Source organism: Colias croceus, chromosome 5 (assembly GCF_905220415.1).
Source record: "Colias croceus chromosome 5, ilColCroc2.1".
NCBI classification, from domain to species: Eukaryota; Metazoa; Arthropoda; class Insecta; order Lepidoptera; family Pieridae; genus Colias; species Colias croceus.
This window is the reverse complement of record NC_059541.1, coordinates 6,141,298-6,163,132: the sequence shown is the minus strand read 5'-3', so window position 1 is coordinate 6,163,132 and position 21,835 is coordinate 6,141,298. Positions and strand designations below refer to the sequence as shown.

Sequence of the window (21,835 nt, the reverse complement as noted above, 5' to 3'; positions counted from 1 at the left end):
ACAGTCTATATTATGCTAGCGTGTGTTGCTTGAATTTTTAAAAATAACGATAAGAGCCAGCGCGCACGAGCAACTTTGTCTCAGCAACTATTTTGTCTCCGCAACTATTTTGTCTCTCCCACCCATGGGCTAGTATGAAAGAGCGCGCACTTAGCGACGCAACTCCCCATACAATTGATGGGAGAGACAAAATAGTTGCGGAGACAAAGTTGCTCGTGCGCGCTGGCTCTTATAATTAAAGATACGTCATTTCATCTCAGATGAAAATTTGTGAGCTGATTGTTAATATACTGATGCGATAAATAAAAAAAAATCAGCTAGCAATAATTCGAGGAAAACCTAGTCAGTTGATGCATATAAATTGGCAATAGATGCTTCTGTCTAACTCCTATGTAATAACTTTCAAAGTATCAGCTGACGGTTTTTCCACCCAGATACAGCCAGCTGACCTATATATATATCCACAGTTACATATAAGCTATCATCAGGTAAATTTTAGTTTGAGAGGAAATCACGGAAAATAATTTTATTTTTTTCATGTTCGAGACACCAGCTGACGTATAATACACCATGTTGTAACCAGCTGATTATTTTTTTTCGTTGAGATATTGGGTTAGCTACAATTTGAAAAATTTTTAGCTGAGAGGAAATGAATGAATGTATTTTTTTTTCCTACGTGCGTGGGAGGCTACAACCGCTTACCCCCCCAACCGAGCGCCAGCTGACGTTCACGAGGCTTTATAATACTATACTCTGATGCGTCTGACGAATTATCTCTTGAGAGGAAATAATTAACCAAATTTGCACCTGGCTCCCTAACCATTACAAATACATAAAACCTAAACATAAATGTATGGATTGAATTTTATTGGTGTATAAAATCTATAAAGCACTGATATAACCAGACAAATTTACGAATTATTATTTTATTATTATAAACAATCGACTTAAATTATGTTACAATATTACAACGAAGTCGGAAGAATACAATAATTGTTCTTCTTTCTTCATTGTTTATTTAAATTTGAGAAGACTGGATTTCCTTATAATGCTCATAATAGCACCTGCTTAAATAAAAATAATTTTATAATAATTGTTTTGTGGTCGTACACAACCCGCACAGTCTTAATACACGCACATAATCATTTGTGATTTGAACGTAAAGCTAGCTGTTTACTATCTGGCCAGAATACTTATGGATAAACAATTAATGACCACTGATTACAATTTATATAATAGTGTAGCAAAAGACCTAAATTACAATCAATATCATTTAAGACAACCTAATTGGTCGTACTTACAATTTTTAAGTGCGTAAATACCAACTAGGTACAACAACTATTGAGCTTAAATACTTTCAGCTTACACTATTTTTATATCACAATTATTGCATTAGAAATTATCGCTCAGAAATTTGGTGTTCTTATTGTAATTTAACACTAACAAGTAAATGATTTTTTAAATTATTCTACGGCTGCAACTTGCAAAGAATTTAATTTGTAATATATTATTGCTATTGTTCACTATATCTTTTACTTCCATACTTCAACGGTTAACCAAACTTCGCCATCTACTTGATTATTTGTTATGACAGAAATCTAGCTTGTAATCAAGGTACAATATTTAATGATCTTTATACTCGCTATTAAATGTTCGGCATTTTTATAAATTTTTAAGTTAAACGCGATAATGTAAGAATTGGCAAACATGATTGAATTTAAAATACTTGTTTAACATAAATGCAATTCACAATGCTTTTTCATATAATTTTATAGTAATGAGCAAAATACATTTAAATTATTCAAATTGGAAGTCTTCATAATTGAAAGCCAGATTTTCCTACACAGGTTCTCGCTCTATTTCATAGATATTTTTTCTCTACAGTTCCTTTTATCTTTTGTTTTACCCACAATCTTCTAAGTCCCTCTCCTTTCCTTTATATCATACGTCGTAAAGACTATCAGCGATCTGTTTCAAACAGTTTGTTTAGTTTGCGGCAGACAGAGGTTATAATGCGCAGTTTTATTCCAAAAGTCTGCGCCCTTCCAACCACACCAACCCTTTGCGATAACCGTTTGGATGTCATCAGCTCCTGTATGATGTGGATCGAGTATCAGATAACGGGTTTCGTTTTTGTCTTCATTATATTCGACTCCTATAATGGTGTGAGCTAGAACACCACCACCTGAAATAGGTTTTTAATACATTATTATTTACAATGAACAAGACATTGTAACTGAATTATTAAAACTCTAAGAGATGATGTTTGAATTTACACAGAAGAATTATAACTTATTTTAAAACACAACACACTCAGATTAATGGAAATATTTTTTTAAGTTTATAGGCAAAAAACTAACCAATCATTATAGGGCTTCCGTGTTGTACAAAATGATGAATAAGTTCCGGTGTGTAACTTTGCAACTCTGCACCTGTGTTTGCAAATAATATTCTAGATTGAACACCAATCAATGTGTCTAGGCAAAACATAACTTCTGTGGAACCGATCCATTGCTTAGAACCTAAAAACGAAGACGGTTTATCGCCTATTTTAACAAGGCACTGTTGGATTTCCCTATGACTTGGTGCATCTATTGAGCTGTATCCTTGATACCTGCAAATTAATTAGAAATATTAGTTGTATGAATAGAGCTACTCGTTAAAACTTAATGTACAAAGTTTATCTAACATTTGCGTAAAAAGCTGTCATCTGCGCATCCGCGGCGTGTTCGTTGCGCACCCGCTCCGCTTTGAAACCGCTCGCAATCCGCTAGTGTGATATGGCAATAAATTTTCTAAATATGTTTACTCGCATAAATATAACTCACTTGAACCAAGAGAATATAGTTTGCATGGAGCGATAGGCACAGCCCCACCCATCATCATTAAAGTTATCCTGCATGTAATGGTAATAGATATATCTGCCACGAACTAAAGCCACTTTCACATTAGGCTTGATTTGTTGCACGATAGCTTCATGCGGATTTATTAGCTTCGAACTGTGGAAGATATACGCATTTCCTCGTCTGAATATCGGTCTGTTTTGTGGCAATGCTAACTGTTCGTGCAGGAGGCTTCTTTCTTTTTCTGAAAATAATTTATAGATTAGGTATAATGGAATACAAGTAAATATTATATTGCATAATCTAATTTAAAAAATTAATATTTTTCAAATAGAAAATCCCATCTCATGAAAGCTACAGCTAGAGTAAGCTGTAAGTAAAGCTGTTTACAATTTTATTATATAAATTAAACTCACCCATAGTTTCATCAGGTATCCCTTTTGGCATTACTCTGGTAATGAAATGTCCGATTTCTGGAGGAAGGTAGTGATATGTCTCAGGCAGCCGCAGACCAGCACCATCACCAATACCTTCTTGCCCTGTTAGCAATATATTGAGTATGATTTAATAATTTTACAGCATTTTTCCATATTATGTAGTTACAATTTATTCTTTAATAGAGGTCCGCCCCGGCTTCGCCCGTGGTACATATTTCGCAATAAAAGGTAGCCTATGTCCTTTCTTGGGTATCAAAATATCTCCATACCAAATTTAATGCAAATTAGTTCAGTAGTTTAGGCGTGATTGAGTAACAGACAGACAGACAGAGTTACTTTCGCATTCATAATATTAGTAAGGATGGCGGAAAATTAAAACATACACATGAAATAATATACTTTACCCAGTTGTTCAATAAGTACACTTTCCAATAACCTAAGAGAGCGACACGCGGCTTCAACCAATACATTATAAAGCTCAGAGAGTTTCGTGTTCCGATGAATCATAGCCAGTGTGTCAATTCTTAGCGGCATACTTATACAGAAGGCAGCTGGAAATTAAATATTATATTTATATGAAGTAGTATTAAATTCAGATCCATTATGAGGCTTTTGGAGTTTAATTTATGTACTGTTGAATCAACAAATAAAAAAAAAGAGTGTGTGTACTTATGTACACGTGTTAGAAGTTATACTTCTTTGGCGTATGGAAAAAAAATACTAGAATATACAACTTGAACATAGTTATCAATTTTCATACAACCTAGAACAAACTTCATGCTGTTAAATTTAGGTGTCGGTGTGCGCGCGCATCGTAAAAATTCACTTTCATCATTTATCTCCATCGCGCCAAAAGAAGTATAACTTCAAAAAATAATGTTGTGTGGTTTTATGAAACCACGGTAAAAGTGAAACTTTTTTTCACACTATAGACATTTAACTAAAAATTAGTATTTGTACGATAATTATCGTACGTATCGTGCGTCACGCGACATGCGCTACACAGACCAAAAAGTTTGAGACGATGTAATAAAAGTTTCACTTTAAAAAACAACATACCGGCCGAATTGATAACCTTTTTTTAAAGTGGGATATTTTTTTTTTTTTTTTTTTTTTTATGCCATAGGATAGCAAACGAGCAGACGCGTCGCCTGGTGTTAAGCGATACACGCCGCCCATAAGCATCCACTCCACAGGGAAGTGGATGTGTTGCTAACCTTAAAAGGAATTGGAAGGAGTTAGAGAAGGGGCGAGGATGGGAGGAAACGAGGATAGGGAAGGAGAGGATGGGTTGGGGATGGGAAGGGATGTGGGCCTCCGGACCCCTCACTCACCGTACGGAACGCGACAGTAAACTGTCACTATGGCGCCGATATTCTGTGAGGGTGTGGTACCTTCCCCGGTGCGAGCGTGGCCCAATTCGTGCCGAAGCATGCTCGACTCCCACTCAAAATTAATATAGGATAAAAATTAAAACAACTTAAAGTATAAATCCAAGAATCAGTTTTATAAACTTGAGTTTAACCATGGACCCAATATGGTTTAACTTACGTTTTCTTTGTGTAGTCATCATTTTTACAGCAGTCTTGACAAGTTTATCAGATAATATATCTTTTGTTGCTTTCATAACTAAGCTCACAGGAAGTACCTCCTACAAAAAAAAAATAGAACATACAATATATTTTTTTACATGAAGACATGGAAACAAGTATATGAAAAGTATGGTTAAAAATCTCTCATTTGGAAGTAACTTTTGACAACAGTAATTCAGGGATACAAACCACATTATGAATGTTGTATTTTTTCTTTTTCGATGAATGTTCTGGGCTCATAGAATCAACAAGATCTCCTATATTCGCTTCAGTGCTAGTGCCTGTTACTCCAACATCTGAGGCCACTCCAAACAAATACACTGAGCTTCCATTGATTTGAAACGATACCTGACCTGAAGCAATCTGAAATTACAAAGATTTTTAACTTTAGGATTGAAAGTTTAAATAAATGATACAATGACATTTAATTATTTTATTGTTTTATGTATAACCATTTCATACAACAAAAGCTATTAAAAACACAAAAAAAGCAGTGCAGTGTTGATGTCATATGAATTTTATCATCTGCATACCTTCTTCCTTTTATTTTGTAATGTATTCTTAACACCTGGTATAGTCGCTTCACATGTAAGAGGTAATATTGTGTTTAACCTCACATGAAGGAACTGTTTCCAAAGGTCTTCTGATTCAAACACTTCATATTGTGTCTCTTCAAACTTTTCATGCACTAAGAAATGTGCTTTCATTACTTTATCCTTACCAATTATGATAAATAATGGGTTATCTGTAATATCTACATCCTGTAAAAAACGGAAATTCAAAAACTTATATGGTACCTATATTATATTACACTAATTTTAAGAATAATAAGTCAGCCTCAGTTGAAAATAATTATGAGAACTTTTTTATGTTAAATTACTAACCTATAAAGCAACCACTAATAGTAATTAACCGACTTCAAAAAAAAGGAGGAGGTTATCAATTCGGCCGGTATGTTTTTTTTTATGTATGTACACCGATTACTCCGAGGTTTCTGAACCGATTTACGTGATTCTTTTTTTGTTAGATGCAGGATGGTGTCGAATTGGTCCCATAAAAATTTTATTCAGATAGGCCCAGTAGTTTTTATTTTATGAGCATTTTTGTCTGTATTTGTGAATGTTGCAAGTGCAAGTTTGAAGTCAGTTGTTTTTAACGCAGTTATCACTTATAAAAACTTAGAGAAGAGTATTAGATGATAGAACTTGAAAACTTTGAAACATTGAATATTTCTATAACAGTTTATTGAGCATTAGCCTATTATTTATTATTCTTTTCATCTTGTATAATTTAGGACTTATGGGATCATATTAATTACACAATAAGTCAAATTACCTGCAGTATCTCCTTAGGTTTATACTCAACACTTGATGTTTCACTAAATTTAACAACGCCACATAACTCTATTTCGGCCGGTAGAGATAAAAGTAATTGATTATACGCTTTCTTTTCAGTTTCAAATAATTCTAAACTTATGCCGATCACGAGCAAAGTGCCGTCGTACATAAGTCCGTATAAGCATCCTGTCGTTTCATTTGTGTCTATATTCGACAACCTCTGAAAATGTAATGAATATTTAATATATTTAAATCTTAGATTTAATTAAATAAAGTCTGAAAAACATAACATAGGACACCGCGATGGTGACGTATAGTAAAGTAATTTTATCTTTTAAATTACAAACAAGTTATAGATAAAAAACATATATGTACAAGTAATTATATGATTTTAATAAGATGTGTAATATGAAAACGCATTTATACAATATTTTAATTAAAATTTTACCTCAATAACATATTTTGATATTTTGAGACGTGGTGACATCTTTAATTACTGTTGCCAGCATAGATAATACTGTATATATGTTGCCAGCATATAGGTATATAAACACAGATCTAGCACAAAAAAATTCGATCACGAGGCGGGACTCGAACCCGCATCCTTCGCGCCATTCCGGGGCGGATGCCTAACCAACTCAGCCACTCGTGACCCGCCTGAGCAATCGAATTTAATCTATTCTTTCAGTAACCAAAAAATATAAATTCAACAAAAGGTCGTGTTCCATCGTTACAATATTGTACCTATTCACTGAAAAGTGCTTCATAATGGTTGAGATGGTTGTTATATCATCTCAATAGATGGCGCGCGGTGTGTCCCCTAAGACCTTTATGACACAACCAATCATAAAACTGAAAGAATAGATTAAATTCGATTGCTCAGGCGGGTCACGAGTGGCTGAGTTGGTTTGGCATCCGCCCCGGAATGGCGCGAAGGATGCGGGTTCGAGTCCCGCCTCGTGATCGAATTTTTTCTATTCTTTATAAATTTATATTCTGCAAGAACTGTCCGACAGTCTGTCTGACAGCAGCTTGCATGTGTAAACTATGTTGTAAAAATCGGAATGCCGGATAGTAAAATTCCTTGTAGTGCAGAAACGCCCTAAAGGTACATTGTAGGTACCTAAGTAGGTACCTGATACCACTGCCTGCTCGACTGCCTGTGCCAGTTGCCACCCTGTGGTTGCCACTGCCATAGCCAAGCCATAGCTATTAGCTACTGACACTTGACAGATTTTTCGTTGTTTCGCTGCCACACGCGAATGCGTCGGTACGTACCTTGGTACGGACATAGGGTGTATTCAGAAAGAAAGCTTGAAACTTATAAGCGCTTATCGGTGCTTGTCAATGCTGGTTTTGACAAGCTTGTCAATGCTGGTTTTGACAAGCTGGTTTGAGCATTGACAAGCGCCGATAAGCGCTTATAAGTTTCAAGCTTTCTTTCTGAATACGCCCATACATAGCACAGTTGACAGATATATTATAATATACAGGGTGTCCCAAAAAGTAGTGATGAACGGAAGCTGGGAGGTAGAGGACCTAGAGGGCTATTCGAATCACCCCCATGTATGTTATGCGATTTTTCGTATTTTCGGAGTTAAGACATTTTTTTTCAATTTTTCATCTATCGCTGAGTAGGATGAGATTTTTATTTATGGTGACGTGAATGATTGCGCTAGACGCTTGATTCTTTTTTGTGCGCTAAGCTGAAAGATAGGCCAATTCAGTATGGTAACATTTACTATCGTTAGATCTTTGAATGGAATAAAAAAAAATAATTAAATGCCAAGAAAGATAAAATTACCCAGTATGTTCACCACTTCAAGGGCCCGTAAATAAATAAAATCACATGAAAAAAGTTTTCCGTTTGGCTTTTAAAAATTTGCTCAGGTAGCTACCCTGAAAATTTCATTTTATTATTCAGAAGGCTTCAATCGAAAAATTGAAATCTAAATGTGGTAAGTGCAAAAATTGAATTAACATGATGATTAATAAAACCAATAAAAAGGTGTTTAATTACCAGAAATTTTTAAAATGACCCCGCTGTTGCTCAGTGCAAGTGCGACATCACCTTAAAAAGTTGTCTTTTAAATGTTTGAATGCCCTTTTATCATTTTTAATGGTTTCTTTTGCTACGATGAATTTCCGGGTTATTTCGTCCAATTTGGGGCAGTCTCTCGTCTTTGTAGTATCCGCACGGAAAAAAATCAATAGGGTTTATGTCCGGGGACCGTGGAGGCCAGGCTAAAGGGCAAAGATACCCTGAAAGATAGATTGGTCGTTGCAGCCTGCGCATGCGCCGGTGTCGTCTGCCTTAAAGACTGGCCTCCATGGTCCCTCGACCTAAACCCCATTGATTTTTTTCAATGGGGATACTAAAAACACCTCGGCTACTTGAGAGAATGCCACAATTTGGACGTTTTTTGTGTGATTTGATTTTGTTACGGGCGCTTGAAGTGGTGAGCATACTGGGTAATTTTATCTTTCTTGGCATTTAATTCTTTTTTTTATTCCATTCAAAGGTCTAACGATAGTAAATGTTACCATACTGAATTGGCCTATCTTTCAGCTTAGCAAACAAAAAAAAATCAAGCATCTAACGCAATAATTGACGTCACCATGAGTGAAAATATCATCGTACTCGGCGATAGGTGAAAAATTGAAAAAAACGTCATAACTCGGAAAATACGAAAAATCGCATAACATACATGGGGGTGATTCGGATAGCCCTCTAGGTCCTCTACCTTCCAGCTTCCGTTCATCACTACTTTTTGGGACACCCTGTATATTATAATATATCTGTCAACTGTACATAATATATAGATCATAATATATATAATATATACTGACCCTTTGGTACGCCCGTAGACCCGTAGTCCGTCTACGGGCGTATCTACACCAATAAACACATTCTATCAAACGAAAAAATCAGAAGAAATGATCATCAAAATGACGTTCAAAATGATTAATTAATGACCACAAAGCTCATTATATGGGTTTAAACTCGATAATTACAATAATATCATGTTTATCGTTAAACTGAGTGATTTTAAACCAAAAACTGAATAATATTAGGTATTTCTTTAGAAATTTGCGGCACGAATTAAGGGGGGGAGGGGAGGGAAAGGGAGGGGGGAGGTAAGGGGAGACCCCCTGTGAAGTGGGGGGGTGCGGAAACCCCCCCTTCTATTTTTTTTTAAATTTATATTTATACTAGCTTACCGCCCGCGGCTTCGCCCGCTTTGTCTAAAACCTAATAAATTATATACTAAAACCTTCCTCTTGAATCACTCTATCTTTTAAAAAAAACCGCATCAAAATCCGTTGCGTAGTTTTAAAGATTTAGGCATACAAAGGCACATAGGCAAATAGGGACAGAAAAAGCGACTTTGTTTTGTACTATGTAGTGAAATGTAGTTAGAAATATATAGAAGATTATGGGCTTTCTTGACTGCTCCGGCGCTGCAGAACGTGGCGCTTGCCCCCGTGTACCTCGTTGCAGGCAGGAGTCTTCACTCGCCTTCGTAGCTTCGGCTTTTTGGTCGCCTGGCGGGCGCCACGCTAACCGCGCCTCCGACTTTTTTAATACACTCTAGTGTATGACAGACAAGTACCACGTGGAATCGGGGTGGACAGATTCAGTTCTGTTACTAACAATTTGTGTGCAATATATACATACAATAAAAAAAACATTTTTTTAATAATTATACATGTTTGTTTATTTTGTAATCTAAGCATGTTTGATACAATTTACAAGGGCAATGAATGGATCAATTTTATTTTTTTCCAATCAGCTGCAGCGTCTCCACATATTATATTCTTTGTTCTTTAATAATATCATCAAAGTTTGGGTGGTTATAGTTTAAAAAATCTCTATACAACACGCCACTGGGACTCAATTCTTTGAGTATGAGTCCCATCAGGGGCAACAAATGGGTTGTCTGGGTCTGAGTGATTAACTTTTTTAAAAACATACCCATGTTGCCCCAATCATATACTACTCGCCAATAATCCGTATGAATTGTTGTCCCTCAGCAACATGCTCTTGAATGAACTATGGTTTTTAATGTACATTTTGACATTTGTTATCTCTTTCAAACACAATTCTTGTAGGTAGGTAGCTGTAGCCTGTAGGTACCTAGCACAGTACCTAGGTAGTTTTGTCAATGTAACCAGAGGAAGGATGTATAATGTAACTCAAACAATTTTGAACATAACTTCAAAAATTAAAATTAAGATTTCTCTGTAATTACACGTTTCCGCACGAAAAGCCGCTAATGTATGTTTCGGGGCATTATTATCGATCGAAAAAAAATAAAATCACGCCGAAATTCGTGCCGCAAGTTTCTAAAGTCAACCCTAATATTATAACTATCTAAGATAACTATAATTTGAAAATGAACATTTCAATTTCTATTCATAACATAAGATGGTATGATGGGTATGATCGATACAAATAGCAAGTAGGTAGGTACCATTTGAAGTGATTCAAATTTACTTTTAAATAAGAGTTAAAAGATTGTGACTATGGTATTTATTGGGAACGAAAATAAAGGACAAAAAATGGATGTGGAGAAAGGAAAAATAATGTACGAATCACCGCCTTCACAACAATCAATGAAAATAAAATTGGGTTTAACATGGAAAACCAAGCTAAAAGTTGGAATTCTTATAATTATTGCGCTCATTTATACCATTGTATTTGTAAGGCGTATAATTATTCAAGAACAAAAATTAAGAAATGTCAGTGAGATGATTAAAAAAATGAAACCTATATTTGCTTCACTTTATGAAATGGATCAAAAGCTGGCCAAAGAAGTACATGATGTGTCAAACTCCTATAATATAGATATGCAAGCGAGCTTAAAAATTGTGTAACATTCTGTTTGAATCTGAGGAATATTTAAAATGTATTTTTTATGCAACTAGGTTATATTATAATATGTACGCTTAAATTAAGTGTGACTTGTAATACAGTATTATCAGTGTGTGTCTTATAGTGGCAATTATAGTGTCTTATATGGCTCTTAGATAAATCTTAGAAGAGAATAAAGTATAACATATTGTTTTCTCATATTCTATATAGTTGTGTCCAAAGATAATGAAATAATTTCCATAATGCAATTTATAAACATGTGACACAATAAAATACTAAGGAGATTATATACAATTTGATACAGATTCCTAGAAAATATTTGATAAGATTATTTTATCCTATAAAAAATTAAATAATGAAAGTATAATGTACCAATTAGTAGTGATTTCAATTAGCTGTTAAACAATGACTGTGATTGACAAATAAATATTATTCTTTAAATTATCTTTTTTTGTCCTTTGCATGAAATATATTTATGCCACATGAAATAAAAAGAGAAAAAAACTTGTATTTATTTATTAGAATCATCATTTAAACATGTGTCTATAACTTTTTCTATAATCTTACTTCTTTCCTTAGCTACTTTTAACATATCTTTATGCTTCTCTGTTGTAATATTTCCCCCACCAAACTTCTGAACTCCACATAGCAGCCCTTGGTTCCAACATACTATAAGATTTGCTCCTATGCCACCACACATTTCTTCTTCATATGCTGTGGGGTCTGTCAATACAATATTGCTGAAAAAAACTTTAACTATGATGAAACAAATTTTTATGCAGAAAATAATATTATAAGATTGTTAATACCTCTGTGGTGTTTGATATATCGCAAAACTTGTAGCCACTGGTAGTCCAGTAACTTTGAGAGGTTTTCTTATACTGGGGTCAACTTTGATATCCTCTGTTTCAACGTCATAGTTTACAGTTGGCAAGGATACTAAAAAAAGAAGAAGACTTAATAGTTAATTAATTTGTCTTATTAATTAATAATTGTTCAACTTATTTTTTTTGGATCAAAAATATATATTTGAAATAGTATTGTTATAAAAAGAAACTGTGAAGAAAACATGTTTTTCTATAGATTCTAGATATACATGCCACTTGTAACGTGTTACAATATGTTTATGAGATGAGTAAATGAACATTTTATTTACTCACATGTCTTTAAACTTGCCATTAATGTAGTTAAACAAGCATCAACAACGCTACCATCATTGTCTAAGCAAACCATATCACAATATAGCACCCAAGCTAATTTATCAGATACTATGCATAAGTCCTTCAGATCTATACATTTTGAATTTATTAATATGTCATTAACTGTATTGCTAACAACTTGTGCATGATCAGATGGCGGCCCAGGTCTAAATTTTGATGAGCATAGAGGCAGTAACTCTACATTTGTAACAAGGAAACCATTGTCTGGTTCCTCTGCTTTAGGTGTTGCTAATTCCTGAAAAAAAAGCATTTACGGTAACTTTTATCACATATTTTATAAAATATATATGACCGATACTATACTATAAGAATCTTTAACTTACTAAGGTTATTCCACATATCACTGTTGTATTACCACATTTGACAACTGCTGAAGCTTCTGATGTTTTTATTGCATATAAATTTAATTTAATACTCCGCTGTTCATCGAATTTCCTGCCATCAGGCCGTACATTTCGTGAAATGTAATCATCAAAATATTTATTTGGATGAATTAACCTGAAAATAAATATTTATGAATTGGTCCAAACCAAACCTGATTTTTTTTCTGAGAGAGATATGGCTTACTTATATATATCAGTCATGTTTATTGTTCAATGTGAAATATTCTTAGAAAAATATAAACGTTTAAATAAATTTTTGAATTGTTTTTATTTGAGGTCTGCTTTGAAGTTTGAAGTTTGAGTGGTTTGAGGCTTGAGCGGTGAGCCCAATGAATAAGGAATCACATGGAAGTGACATACCTACAAAAAAAGTGTGGCCGGCGCCATATTGAATGGAACAAAACATGGCGGTGTTTAGTGCCGAGAATATATCGATAAACATTAATATGTTTATCGATATAAAAATAATCTATAATATAAAAATGAATCGCAAATTGTGTTGGTAAGCGCATAACTCGAGAACAACTGAACCGATTTCGTTAATTCTTTTTTTATTACATTTCTTGAAGTACGAGGATGGTTCTTATGGAGAGAAAACGTAAAAATGTACCACGGGCGAAGCCGGGGCGGACCGCTAGTATTTATATATACATATTTTTTGAAGTTATACTTCTTTTGGCGCGATGGAGAAAAATAATGAGAATGAAGTATGACGATGAGTGCTCGTGACGGTAACACCTAAACAGGGTTACTTGTAAAACACCAGCAACCTCGCAGGACAAGATAGCTAACCCTGTATAATTTAATAAATCCAGTTCAATTTTGACTTGGATATAAGGATTACGGTAGACTTACAATTTGGCATTTAAGTTATCTGCTAAATTGACCAACTGGTTTATTGGATATTTTGTTTTGTTTGGCTGGTGTTTTTGAAATCAGATATTATTGGAATGTAGTATTAACGGAAGCATGCCAGTAAAGAGCAAATGTGGTACAGGAATGCGGTATAAAATCTGTTGTATGCATTTTGCTGCTATGGTATTACAGCCATGCGGGATGGCGCATGCTCCGGAAAAACAGAATAATTTAGTATTCGATTGTTTTATTAAATTACTAGCGGTCCCGGTGAACTTCGTACCACCCAGTCATTGAATGTGCTGTTTGTTACCTTTTAGCTGAACTAATTTCAGTTTTGAGGAATGTAATATAATGATACAAAATAAATACTAATATAGGTATATAATAGTTTTTTATTACGATGAACAACACAATATACAGTAGGTAATAGAAAAAAAAAACAATAATTACTTAATAACAGAGAAAATTATAGAACTAAACTATTTCGTGCAGCCTGTGATGCACTCGGATTCACTCTGTTCATTTTTGAGTTCGGGATTTGAGGCTCAACCGGTACCTGGAAATGAAATGTCACAGTTTACATTAACTAACATTGTTCACTTTACATTTTAACTAACATGCAATACATTTTAATTAAAAGGGCAATGCTGACACGACGGTTTGAAATTAATATTAACATTAGGGCTTGCAATAGCGGAATTTAAATTTATATTTTTGGTTTTATTTTATGGCATTCAAATGCTTTATAAATATAAATTTATAAAGAATAGAAAAATAAATTAAAACACCCCATGTATTTAAAGTAAATTTCACTTTCCCTCAGTCAATAACATTTCAACAACCAAATATCACCCAAGTTTGTACTCAAAAAATCATATAAAACCATCTCAGTTTGTTCACAGGCCCTCTTCAAAATAGGAGAAACGTTAGAATATAAATGACAGCCCTAAATCTAAATAAAAAGACCAAAAGTAAATTGGAAGACATCACGTGTCTACAGATAAAAACCTCACCCTGTGTGAATGCAGCGGCAAACATACTGGTATAGCATCATCGTGCAGACTAATCACATCCATTGTTCTATTGAAAGCACTTTCGGGGAAATGTAGGGAACATACTATGATATATCCTTTACATTTGGCTTGATATTTTCAGTTTCAATTGCTTCTAACCATTTTCCTTTTCTATTTTCACTTCTTGGTAACCTATAAAAAATGAATTTTTAGGTTATTATAATTTTAGTCCAGACCTGACTTATTTATAAATACATTTTTAAAGTACTATAAAAGCGACTAATCTTAATCTTACTTAAGTTAAAATTCATATTAGGTGTTTTATTTTTCCTTCTGCTGCTCTTGGCAAAATTAATTTGTTAATTTGGAAGTGTATTCACCAAAGCAACTATTCTTAAGATTAATGACACAGCCTTGGGAGACGCACGTCTTCATCGAACATTTTGCTAATGTCGATATTATAAGCCATCACTAGCACCCAAATTCATTATTTTACTAGAACGAAAATATACAAAATAAAGCTATATTTGGTAACAATTTTGCACTGAACATAGTCTGTGAATACTCCTCAATTCAATATACATGAAAATAACTAAATCAGCAAAGAAATAACTAATATTTCAGTCCAAACGTATACATACCGGTGCAAAGACAAACTTTTCTGGTTTTCATTCTTTCCGGAGCCACATCCCACAATACTGCGCTTTGGCATTATGCCACTATTTGTCCTTGACCACTCTATATGTTTTAGACACAAATGTTTGTCACAATCACAATAATATTCAATATTTTTCAATGTTTACTACGGAGCAATGACAGAGCATGTACATCGTAATAACGAGAACATAAAATGGCGACCGGCCACAGTAGGTATTTGAGCTAACTTCAAATGTCAAGCGGTATAGAATTAGCACTGACTGACGTATAGCCATATTTTTTCACATATCAGAATATTCATTAGTTAGAAAGAGACAGTATTAGTTTTATTATTTCGGTATCGAAATGCATGATATTTGTATAATCAGTTGTTTGTATAGAACAATATGCCCTGTCCATAGGATTCCTTAGTCATTGGGTGAGCCACAGGCTTGAGCGTCGTTCTTTTACCAATTCTTTTACACATGATTTTGACAGTTGACAAAAACCACAGATGATATAAACTACGGATAAACGGAGATTACAGGACACAGAGTAAGAAATCAGAATTGCAATTTAAAAACTAGAAAAAAAAAAAATACTTTCTCTTGAAAATTTCGAGATGAAAAAATCCCGTTTTTTGAATACTGCCGTGCTGTCACAGGCTGTTTAGATATCATTAATAAGTATCGCATGCGACAACTCACAACAAACTCAAAGTACTTTTATGGTGGTAGCACAGGTAGGTGTAGAATGTAGATATAAGTATTATGATTATGTATGTTACATTCAAACATTACTTGCTCCTTGGTATGTTACAGACGTTTTATGGCAGATAAGTTCACAGTATCGCGACACAAAAGGGTTTAATTTGATCTTGCGTCATTATTTTGCCAAAGCGATGCCCTTGATTTCTAGATTATCTACGATATAAGATAAGTATAGGGTTCTGGCTTGGTATTATTAGTCCACGTACAGTACAGTAAACAGTTTGACTCAGTTCGACCGTTCGACGGTCGTGAAAATTTAAACCCAAGACGTTGAGCATAGAAATATTGTGACTTTGATGTGTGAAACATTATATAGTGTGAAAAGAAATATTGTTGTCATTTGTCATTTTTGATATTTTCATTTGACATTTGACTTTGACGTTTCTTTTTGCATCGGCGTTTGATCGCTAAGGTGTGTGTGTGTTATATTTTAATCCATTATAATCTATAATAAATGGTTTTTTAAAACAAAGATACTATTAAATATGTGTTTAAAGAAAGGTGTGGTAAAGTTATAAACTTATATTTATATAAACCATACAACAATTTCAGATTGTTTACAATGGCCAAACCAAAAGGAGAGAGGAAAGGCAAATCTGCCATAAATGAAGTTGTAACTCGTGAATACACAGTCAACTTACATAAAAGGCTTCATGGAGTCGGATTCAAGAGACGTGCACCTCGCGCCATCAAGGAGATTCGTAAATTTGCTGAAAAACAAATGGGAACCCCTGATGTACGAGTAGACACAAGATTGAACAAATATCTGTGGTCTAAGGGAGTGAGGTGAGTGCTTTTTCTAATTAATGTTTAAAACTTCATTTTTTCATTGAATGAAACATTTTTATTTTAAGACTTAAAATATCAATATTCAATATTATTGAGGTTAAAACATGGTTATAATCATGTTTATAGATATTCTGTTTCCCGCTGTAGGTATAATTCGAAGCTAATACATACATATATACCTACATGATTGATTCATGTTCATAAAATTCATGGTATATTTTTAATCTAATTCAAAATTGTATTATGCCAAGGCCCAGCTTAAGTAAATACAAAATGTACAAGTTTTAGTGCATCTTTGAGATACCTACTCCTTAAACCACTTTATTCCCAGAATTGTGCGATAACTATAATAATTTCAATAACATCAATTACAGAAAACTCCTGTTTATGTGAAATGATTGAGACAAAATACTTTTTTATATAGTTGCATGCAGTTTCTTGATTATTCTTTCTATTATTTATCAAAAAACAATACTCATATGTTACGTTCTTTACAAAATATGCATTGAAGTTGCTGTTATTTTGTCCATAAATTATTTAAAGCTCTTTAAAATTGTTCAATGAACACTATGTTTCACTCTAAACTTTAAATATTCAAAATTTTATTTCTATGGCTAATGATAGCTTTGCAGTTTTCACACACTGACATAATGAAAGGGAATAATACCCAAGGGAATGAGAATTTTCACCAATCTAGCCTCTTAACTGTTTCCAGACACCAAAATAATATGAATAATGCCATTAAGTTGCCCTGTTTCTAGGTGAAAAACTACCCCACTTTCACATTTATAATATTATAAAGGATTACTATTTACTAGCGACCCTCCCGTGACTTCGCTTGCTAAACTCAATAAATGATTTACTAAAACCTTACTTGAGAAGGGTTATTGTAAATTTGCCACAAAGTTAATTCGTCACATAAAAAAGTATGTGTAAATTTGCCACACTTTTATTTTTTTAAAGTTAATTCGTCACGATTTAATATCAAGTATTGTAAATTCGTCACATCGATAATTTAAGTACAGATAGCAAAAAAAATAAACAATAAATTAATTTAAAATGTTTATTTCTTAATCAGTTTTAGATTTTGGTTTTGGTTGGATGGACTTTGTAAAAACATAAGGAAAAGCATAACAAAGATAAATTTTGCTAAAAACCAAGGAACATCTATTTTGTATATGTTCTAAAAATTCACAGCAGTTATAAAGAGTATTACTTAACATCTACATTATTCTACATAGGTAATGGTAAAAATCACAGTTCTCTCTATAAATATTTTTAAAATGCAATGAACTAAAAGCGGCTCTACAAAATTTATAACAATCCTAAGGATAAGGATCCTAAAAATAAGGATAAAATATTATTCTTTTATTTTAACAAGTAAAGATATTGCTCTTACTTTACTTAAATCATATCCTATAATATTAGAAAAACACAAAGCAAATAAAAATCAAAACTCAAACAGACTAGCGCGTTTCATGATCATGACACTTAATAAATCACAGTTAAAATCAGATTAATTATTTTTATAAGTCAACTTTCGTTTTCCATAAAAATAAAAATTCTAATACATAAAAAATCATTTCAAACTTTTAAAAAGCGCAAATCAATTTGACTCAATAATGAATTTACCTTATGTTATTGATGAATTTACCTTATGTGAATGATGACTGTAATATTAAAATGTAAATCATTATATTGCTGGTTTCATCGCAGGCTGACAGGTATAATTCACTTGCCTTGCTTGCTGGCGGTACTTTACTACTTGTGGCAAATTTACAATAACCCGAATATACCTGTGACGAACTTACACATACTTTTTAAGGCATGTGACGAATTTACTTTCAATGTATGGAGTTTTAAAAACGTGACGAATTAACTTTGTGGCAAATTTACAATAACCCCTTGAGAATCACTATCTATTTAAAAAACCACTAAGATTCATAGGGATATATCCCTAAAAGAAACAGAGAAAGCAAAGAAAAACAAAGAAAGTAATATGATAAACTGAATAAAATTGTTGTGCTACCGTTGGGTAGTGTATATAGCTTAGTAGTACATTGACACTGAGGTGTAAGAGAGTGATTTAATTATGAATACTATATTTTTTTTGTAAATACATTACATACACAAATATTTGAACTATTACTTTCTTTTATCATTTACTAACAGTCCGCCCGGCTTCGCCCGTGGTACATGTTTATGTTTTCTTTCCATTGCATAAGAACCATCCTCGTTAACAGGAATATTATAAAAAAATAATTATAGAAATTGGTCCACTCGTTCACGTGTAATGCTATGACCAAGGAAAACGGGTTTCATTTTTATATACATACTAGCTTTCCGCCCGCGGCTTCGCCCTCGTTTTCAAAGGAAAACCCGCATAGTTCTCGTTCCCGTGGGATTTCCGGGATAAAACCTATCTCATGTGTTAATCCAAGTTACCCTCTATATGTGTGCTAAATTTCATTGTAATCGGCTCAGTAGTCATTGCGTGAAAGAGTAACACACACACATCCTCACAAACTTTCGCATTTATAATATTAGTAGGATATAGATGAACAGACTGGGATACCTACTTTTACAAATTAATATTGCTCTTGGGGGCCGTTCATAAAATACGTTCGCATACAAGGGGGGGGGGTTTTCGCGTGTGTGACAAGATGTGACAAGGGGGGACAGGGGGTCTTCGGCAACGTGACATTCGCCGTCCATTAAAAAATTTTACTGAGTATTCGTTCTCTCGACTTTTTTTTCAATTTTGCATTAGTAAATAATGTAAATATACAGATATTTAAACATAATGTATATATAATATTTATTACAATAAATTGTAACTTGATATATTTTTTTTTCAACATGAGCGCTAATATTTAAATTTTATTATAAAAATAAAAAAAAAAGATTTTCTGATATCAAAATTGGTGTATTATCTATCAAAATTTATCATGTTTAGGGAGGAGGGGTCTTAGTTTTTGTGACGAAATATTTCCAGGGGGGTCACAGAAAGTGTGACACAGCGTGACAACCGGGGGGGAGGGGGTCAAAAAAAGTAAATTTTAGTGTGACGTATTTTATGAACGGCCCCTTGTTACACTTTTACAAATTCATCTTTCTTTTTTTGTTGGTTTCATTAATTGGATTTTTTAATTCAGTTAATAATTCATTAGTAATAATCTGAGATAAAAATGTAAGTTTGTTGCAGAAAGTAACATTGTTCTTTTTTGTGTCATGGACAATAACGTTTGAAATAAAGTATAAATTTGTGCTTCATTTGTATCATAGTATTATAAATTTAATATTTCTTTAATTTCAGAAATGTACCCTTCAGAGTTCGGGTAAGGCTTTCCCGCAGACGTAATGACGATGAAGACTCCGCTCACAAGCTGTTTACACTGGTAACATATGTTCCAGTTGCATCAATCAAGGGTCTGCAAACAGAAAATGTGGATGCTAGCCAAGAATAAATAAGTTAAGCTTAAAATGTGTTTGATTTCATTAGGCCAATTCCTTTTTGAATCATTATGACAAAAAAACTAAAATACAACTTTTATAAGCTTTGGTGATACATATTAAAAAAAAAAATTCAAATAAAGATTCAAGCTTAACAAAAATGCTGTATGTAATAGATTATTTCTATTCATAAAATAGGTATGTAAATAGTTAACAACACTACAAATCATTCTTTTACAAAAATAGTTAATTAGTTATTAAAATCATAAGAATTAATATTTTGACCACATAAGGAAATTGAATCATCGACAATAGTATGAAATGTTAAGGCCACAGATATGGCTTAGAATTCTTTTTATTAAATAAATAAAATCAGAAGTTTAATTTTTCAAGTGCTTGTTGGATATATTATAAGAAAGAAGTCGGCAAGGCGGGCACTATCGACTAATGAAAACGGTTCCCTGATTGCCCCATGTTATCGACTATGTATCGACTATCGACTATTGAAACTGCATTAGTTCCAAATTTCCCCACGCGCCAAAAGATCCTTGTACGACTTAATTTGTTTTGTTGACTTGTCAGATTAAAAGTTTAGTTAAAGTTTATGAGCCGAAAACATAACAGCAGTTTCTTTTGAATTAATGGAATATTATAAATATTTTTTTTCATTTCCGTAAATCCAGATGGTTATAATTAGCAATTTTTCACGAATTTAAGAATAATTAGTGAAAAATTGCAAATTTGCTGTATTAGCAGATTAATAAGATAACCAATTTATATTATGTTGACAAACAAATCAGATATGGTGAGGCGTTTGTTTATTAATAGTTGTATAAAAAGCTTAAATTTTTCTATTATTAATATATACTTACGATCAATTATTATGAAGAACAGATACAAAAATGAAGTAAACTTTTTTCAAACGATACTTTAATTTAGCTTGGAGTTATGCTCGTCCGCACGTATGAGCGTGTAGTCCATTGAAAAGTTACATTTGGGGTTGCATTTCTTAGAGGACGCAATTTTATTTTTTTGATGTGTAGGGGGGATCAGTGTGAAGCTAAAACCAAGTTTGTGGGGTCGCCACCCTTGTCCCACGGCCGCCATCTTGAAAATAGCGGAAGATATGGTTTATACGATATATCTCAAACTGTTTATCTGATAAAAAAAAAATTGTTAACATTATTTGTTGCAAATTAAATTCTCCACAATTTTGGTCCAGTAACTTTTTGTCGTAGAACTATAAATAAAAAAGTTATAAGCGAAAATGTTCAGATAATAGAGATATTTATATTTTTCAATAAAACTTTTTTTATCATTTTACGAAGAAATGATATCAGACCATTTTTGTAGATTGTTTTTCGAGGAAAAACTTTTACATACAACATTTTTTCATAAAGTCAATAGCTAAGGTTTTAAAGCGCTCCGAAATTAGTACTATTTTTCAGTACTCTTAGCTGTACGTTATACATATATTATGTGTGTACTAATAATTTTTTGTCATCAGTAATTGTTTTTTTTTGTTATTATAATATTTTTAATAATTAATTTTGCAATATTATTAATAATTAATTATTGACTCTTTTCCCCACCACCTAGGAGGCAGAGTCTGGAAGCACGTTTTTTTT

The 21,835-nt window shown here is 33.1% G+C and overlaps 3 protein-coding genes and 1 long non-coding RNA gene across 4 annotated transcripts; 1 reads left to right on the top strand and 3 right to left on the bottom strand.

Annotated features, from left to right (window-relative positions):
* Nucleotides 1–817: 817 nt before the first annotated feature.
* On the bottom strand, nucleotides 818–6,770 carry LOC123691841 (probable Ufm1-specific protease 2). The gene is made up of 10 exons (XM_045636423.1): nucleotides 6,658–6,770; nucleotides 6,208–6,429; nucleotides 5,406–5,633; nucleotides 5,062–5,235; nucleotides 4,832–4,931; nucleotides 3,685–3,831; nucleotides 3,260–3,382; nucleotides 2,829–3,087; nucleotides 2,361–2,614; nucleotides 818–2,185 (listed from the first exon to the last, which is right to left on the bottom strand). Exons 1-10 carry the CDS (start codon nucleotides 6,694–6,696, stop codon nucleotides 1,974–1,976), a joined length of 1,758 nt encoding a protein of 585 aa, XP_045492379.1. The 5' UTR covers nucleotides 6,697–6,770; the 3' UTR covers nucleotides 818–1,973.
* Nucleotides 6,771–11,585: 4,815 nt separating this feature from the next.
* Nucleotides 11,586–13,000, bottom strand: LOC123691846 (exosome complex component RRP43-like). Its single transcript, XM_045636429.1, has 5 exons — nucleotides 12,873–13,000; nucleotides 12,629–12,803; nucleotides 12,246–12,540; nucleotides 11,895–12,024; nucleotides 11,586–11,825 (listed from the first exon to the last, which is right to left on the bottom strand). Exons 1-5 carry the CDS (start codon nucleotides 12,887–12,889, stop codon nucleotides 11,597–11,599), a joined length of 846 nt encoding a protein of 281 aa, XP_045492385.1. The 5' UTR covers nucleotides 12,890–13,000; the 3' UTR covers nucleotides 11,586–11,596.
* A 920-nt stretch (nucleotides 13,001–13,920) lies between these two features.
* On the bottom strand, nucleotides 13,921–15,260 carry LOC123691856. The gene is made up of 3 exons (XR_006751456.1): nucleotides 15,201–15,260; nucleotides 14,560–14,751; nucleotides 13,921–14,102 (listed from the first exon to the last, which is right to left on the bottom strand). It is a non-coding gene; the product is annotated as an uncharacterized LOC123691856 (long non-coding RNA).
* Nucleotides 15,261–16,280: 1,020 nt separating this feature from the next.
* Nucleotides 16,281–20,238, top strand: LOC123691986 (60S ribosomal protein L31). The gene is made up of 3 exons (XM_045636585.1): nucleotides 16,281–16,377; nucleotides 16,518–16,751; nucleotides 20,071–20,238. The coding sequence occupies exons 2-3, from the start codon at nucleotides 16,528–16,530 to the stop codon at nucleotides 20,219–20,221; spliced, it is 375 nt and encodes a 124-aa protein (XP_045492541.1). The 5' UTR covers nucleotides 16,281–16,377; nucleotides 16,518–16,527; the 3' UTR covers nucleotides 20,222–20,238.
* Nucleotides 20,239–21,835: the final 1,597 nt, after the last annotated feature.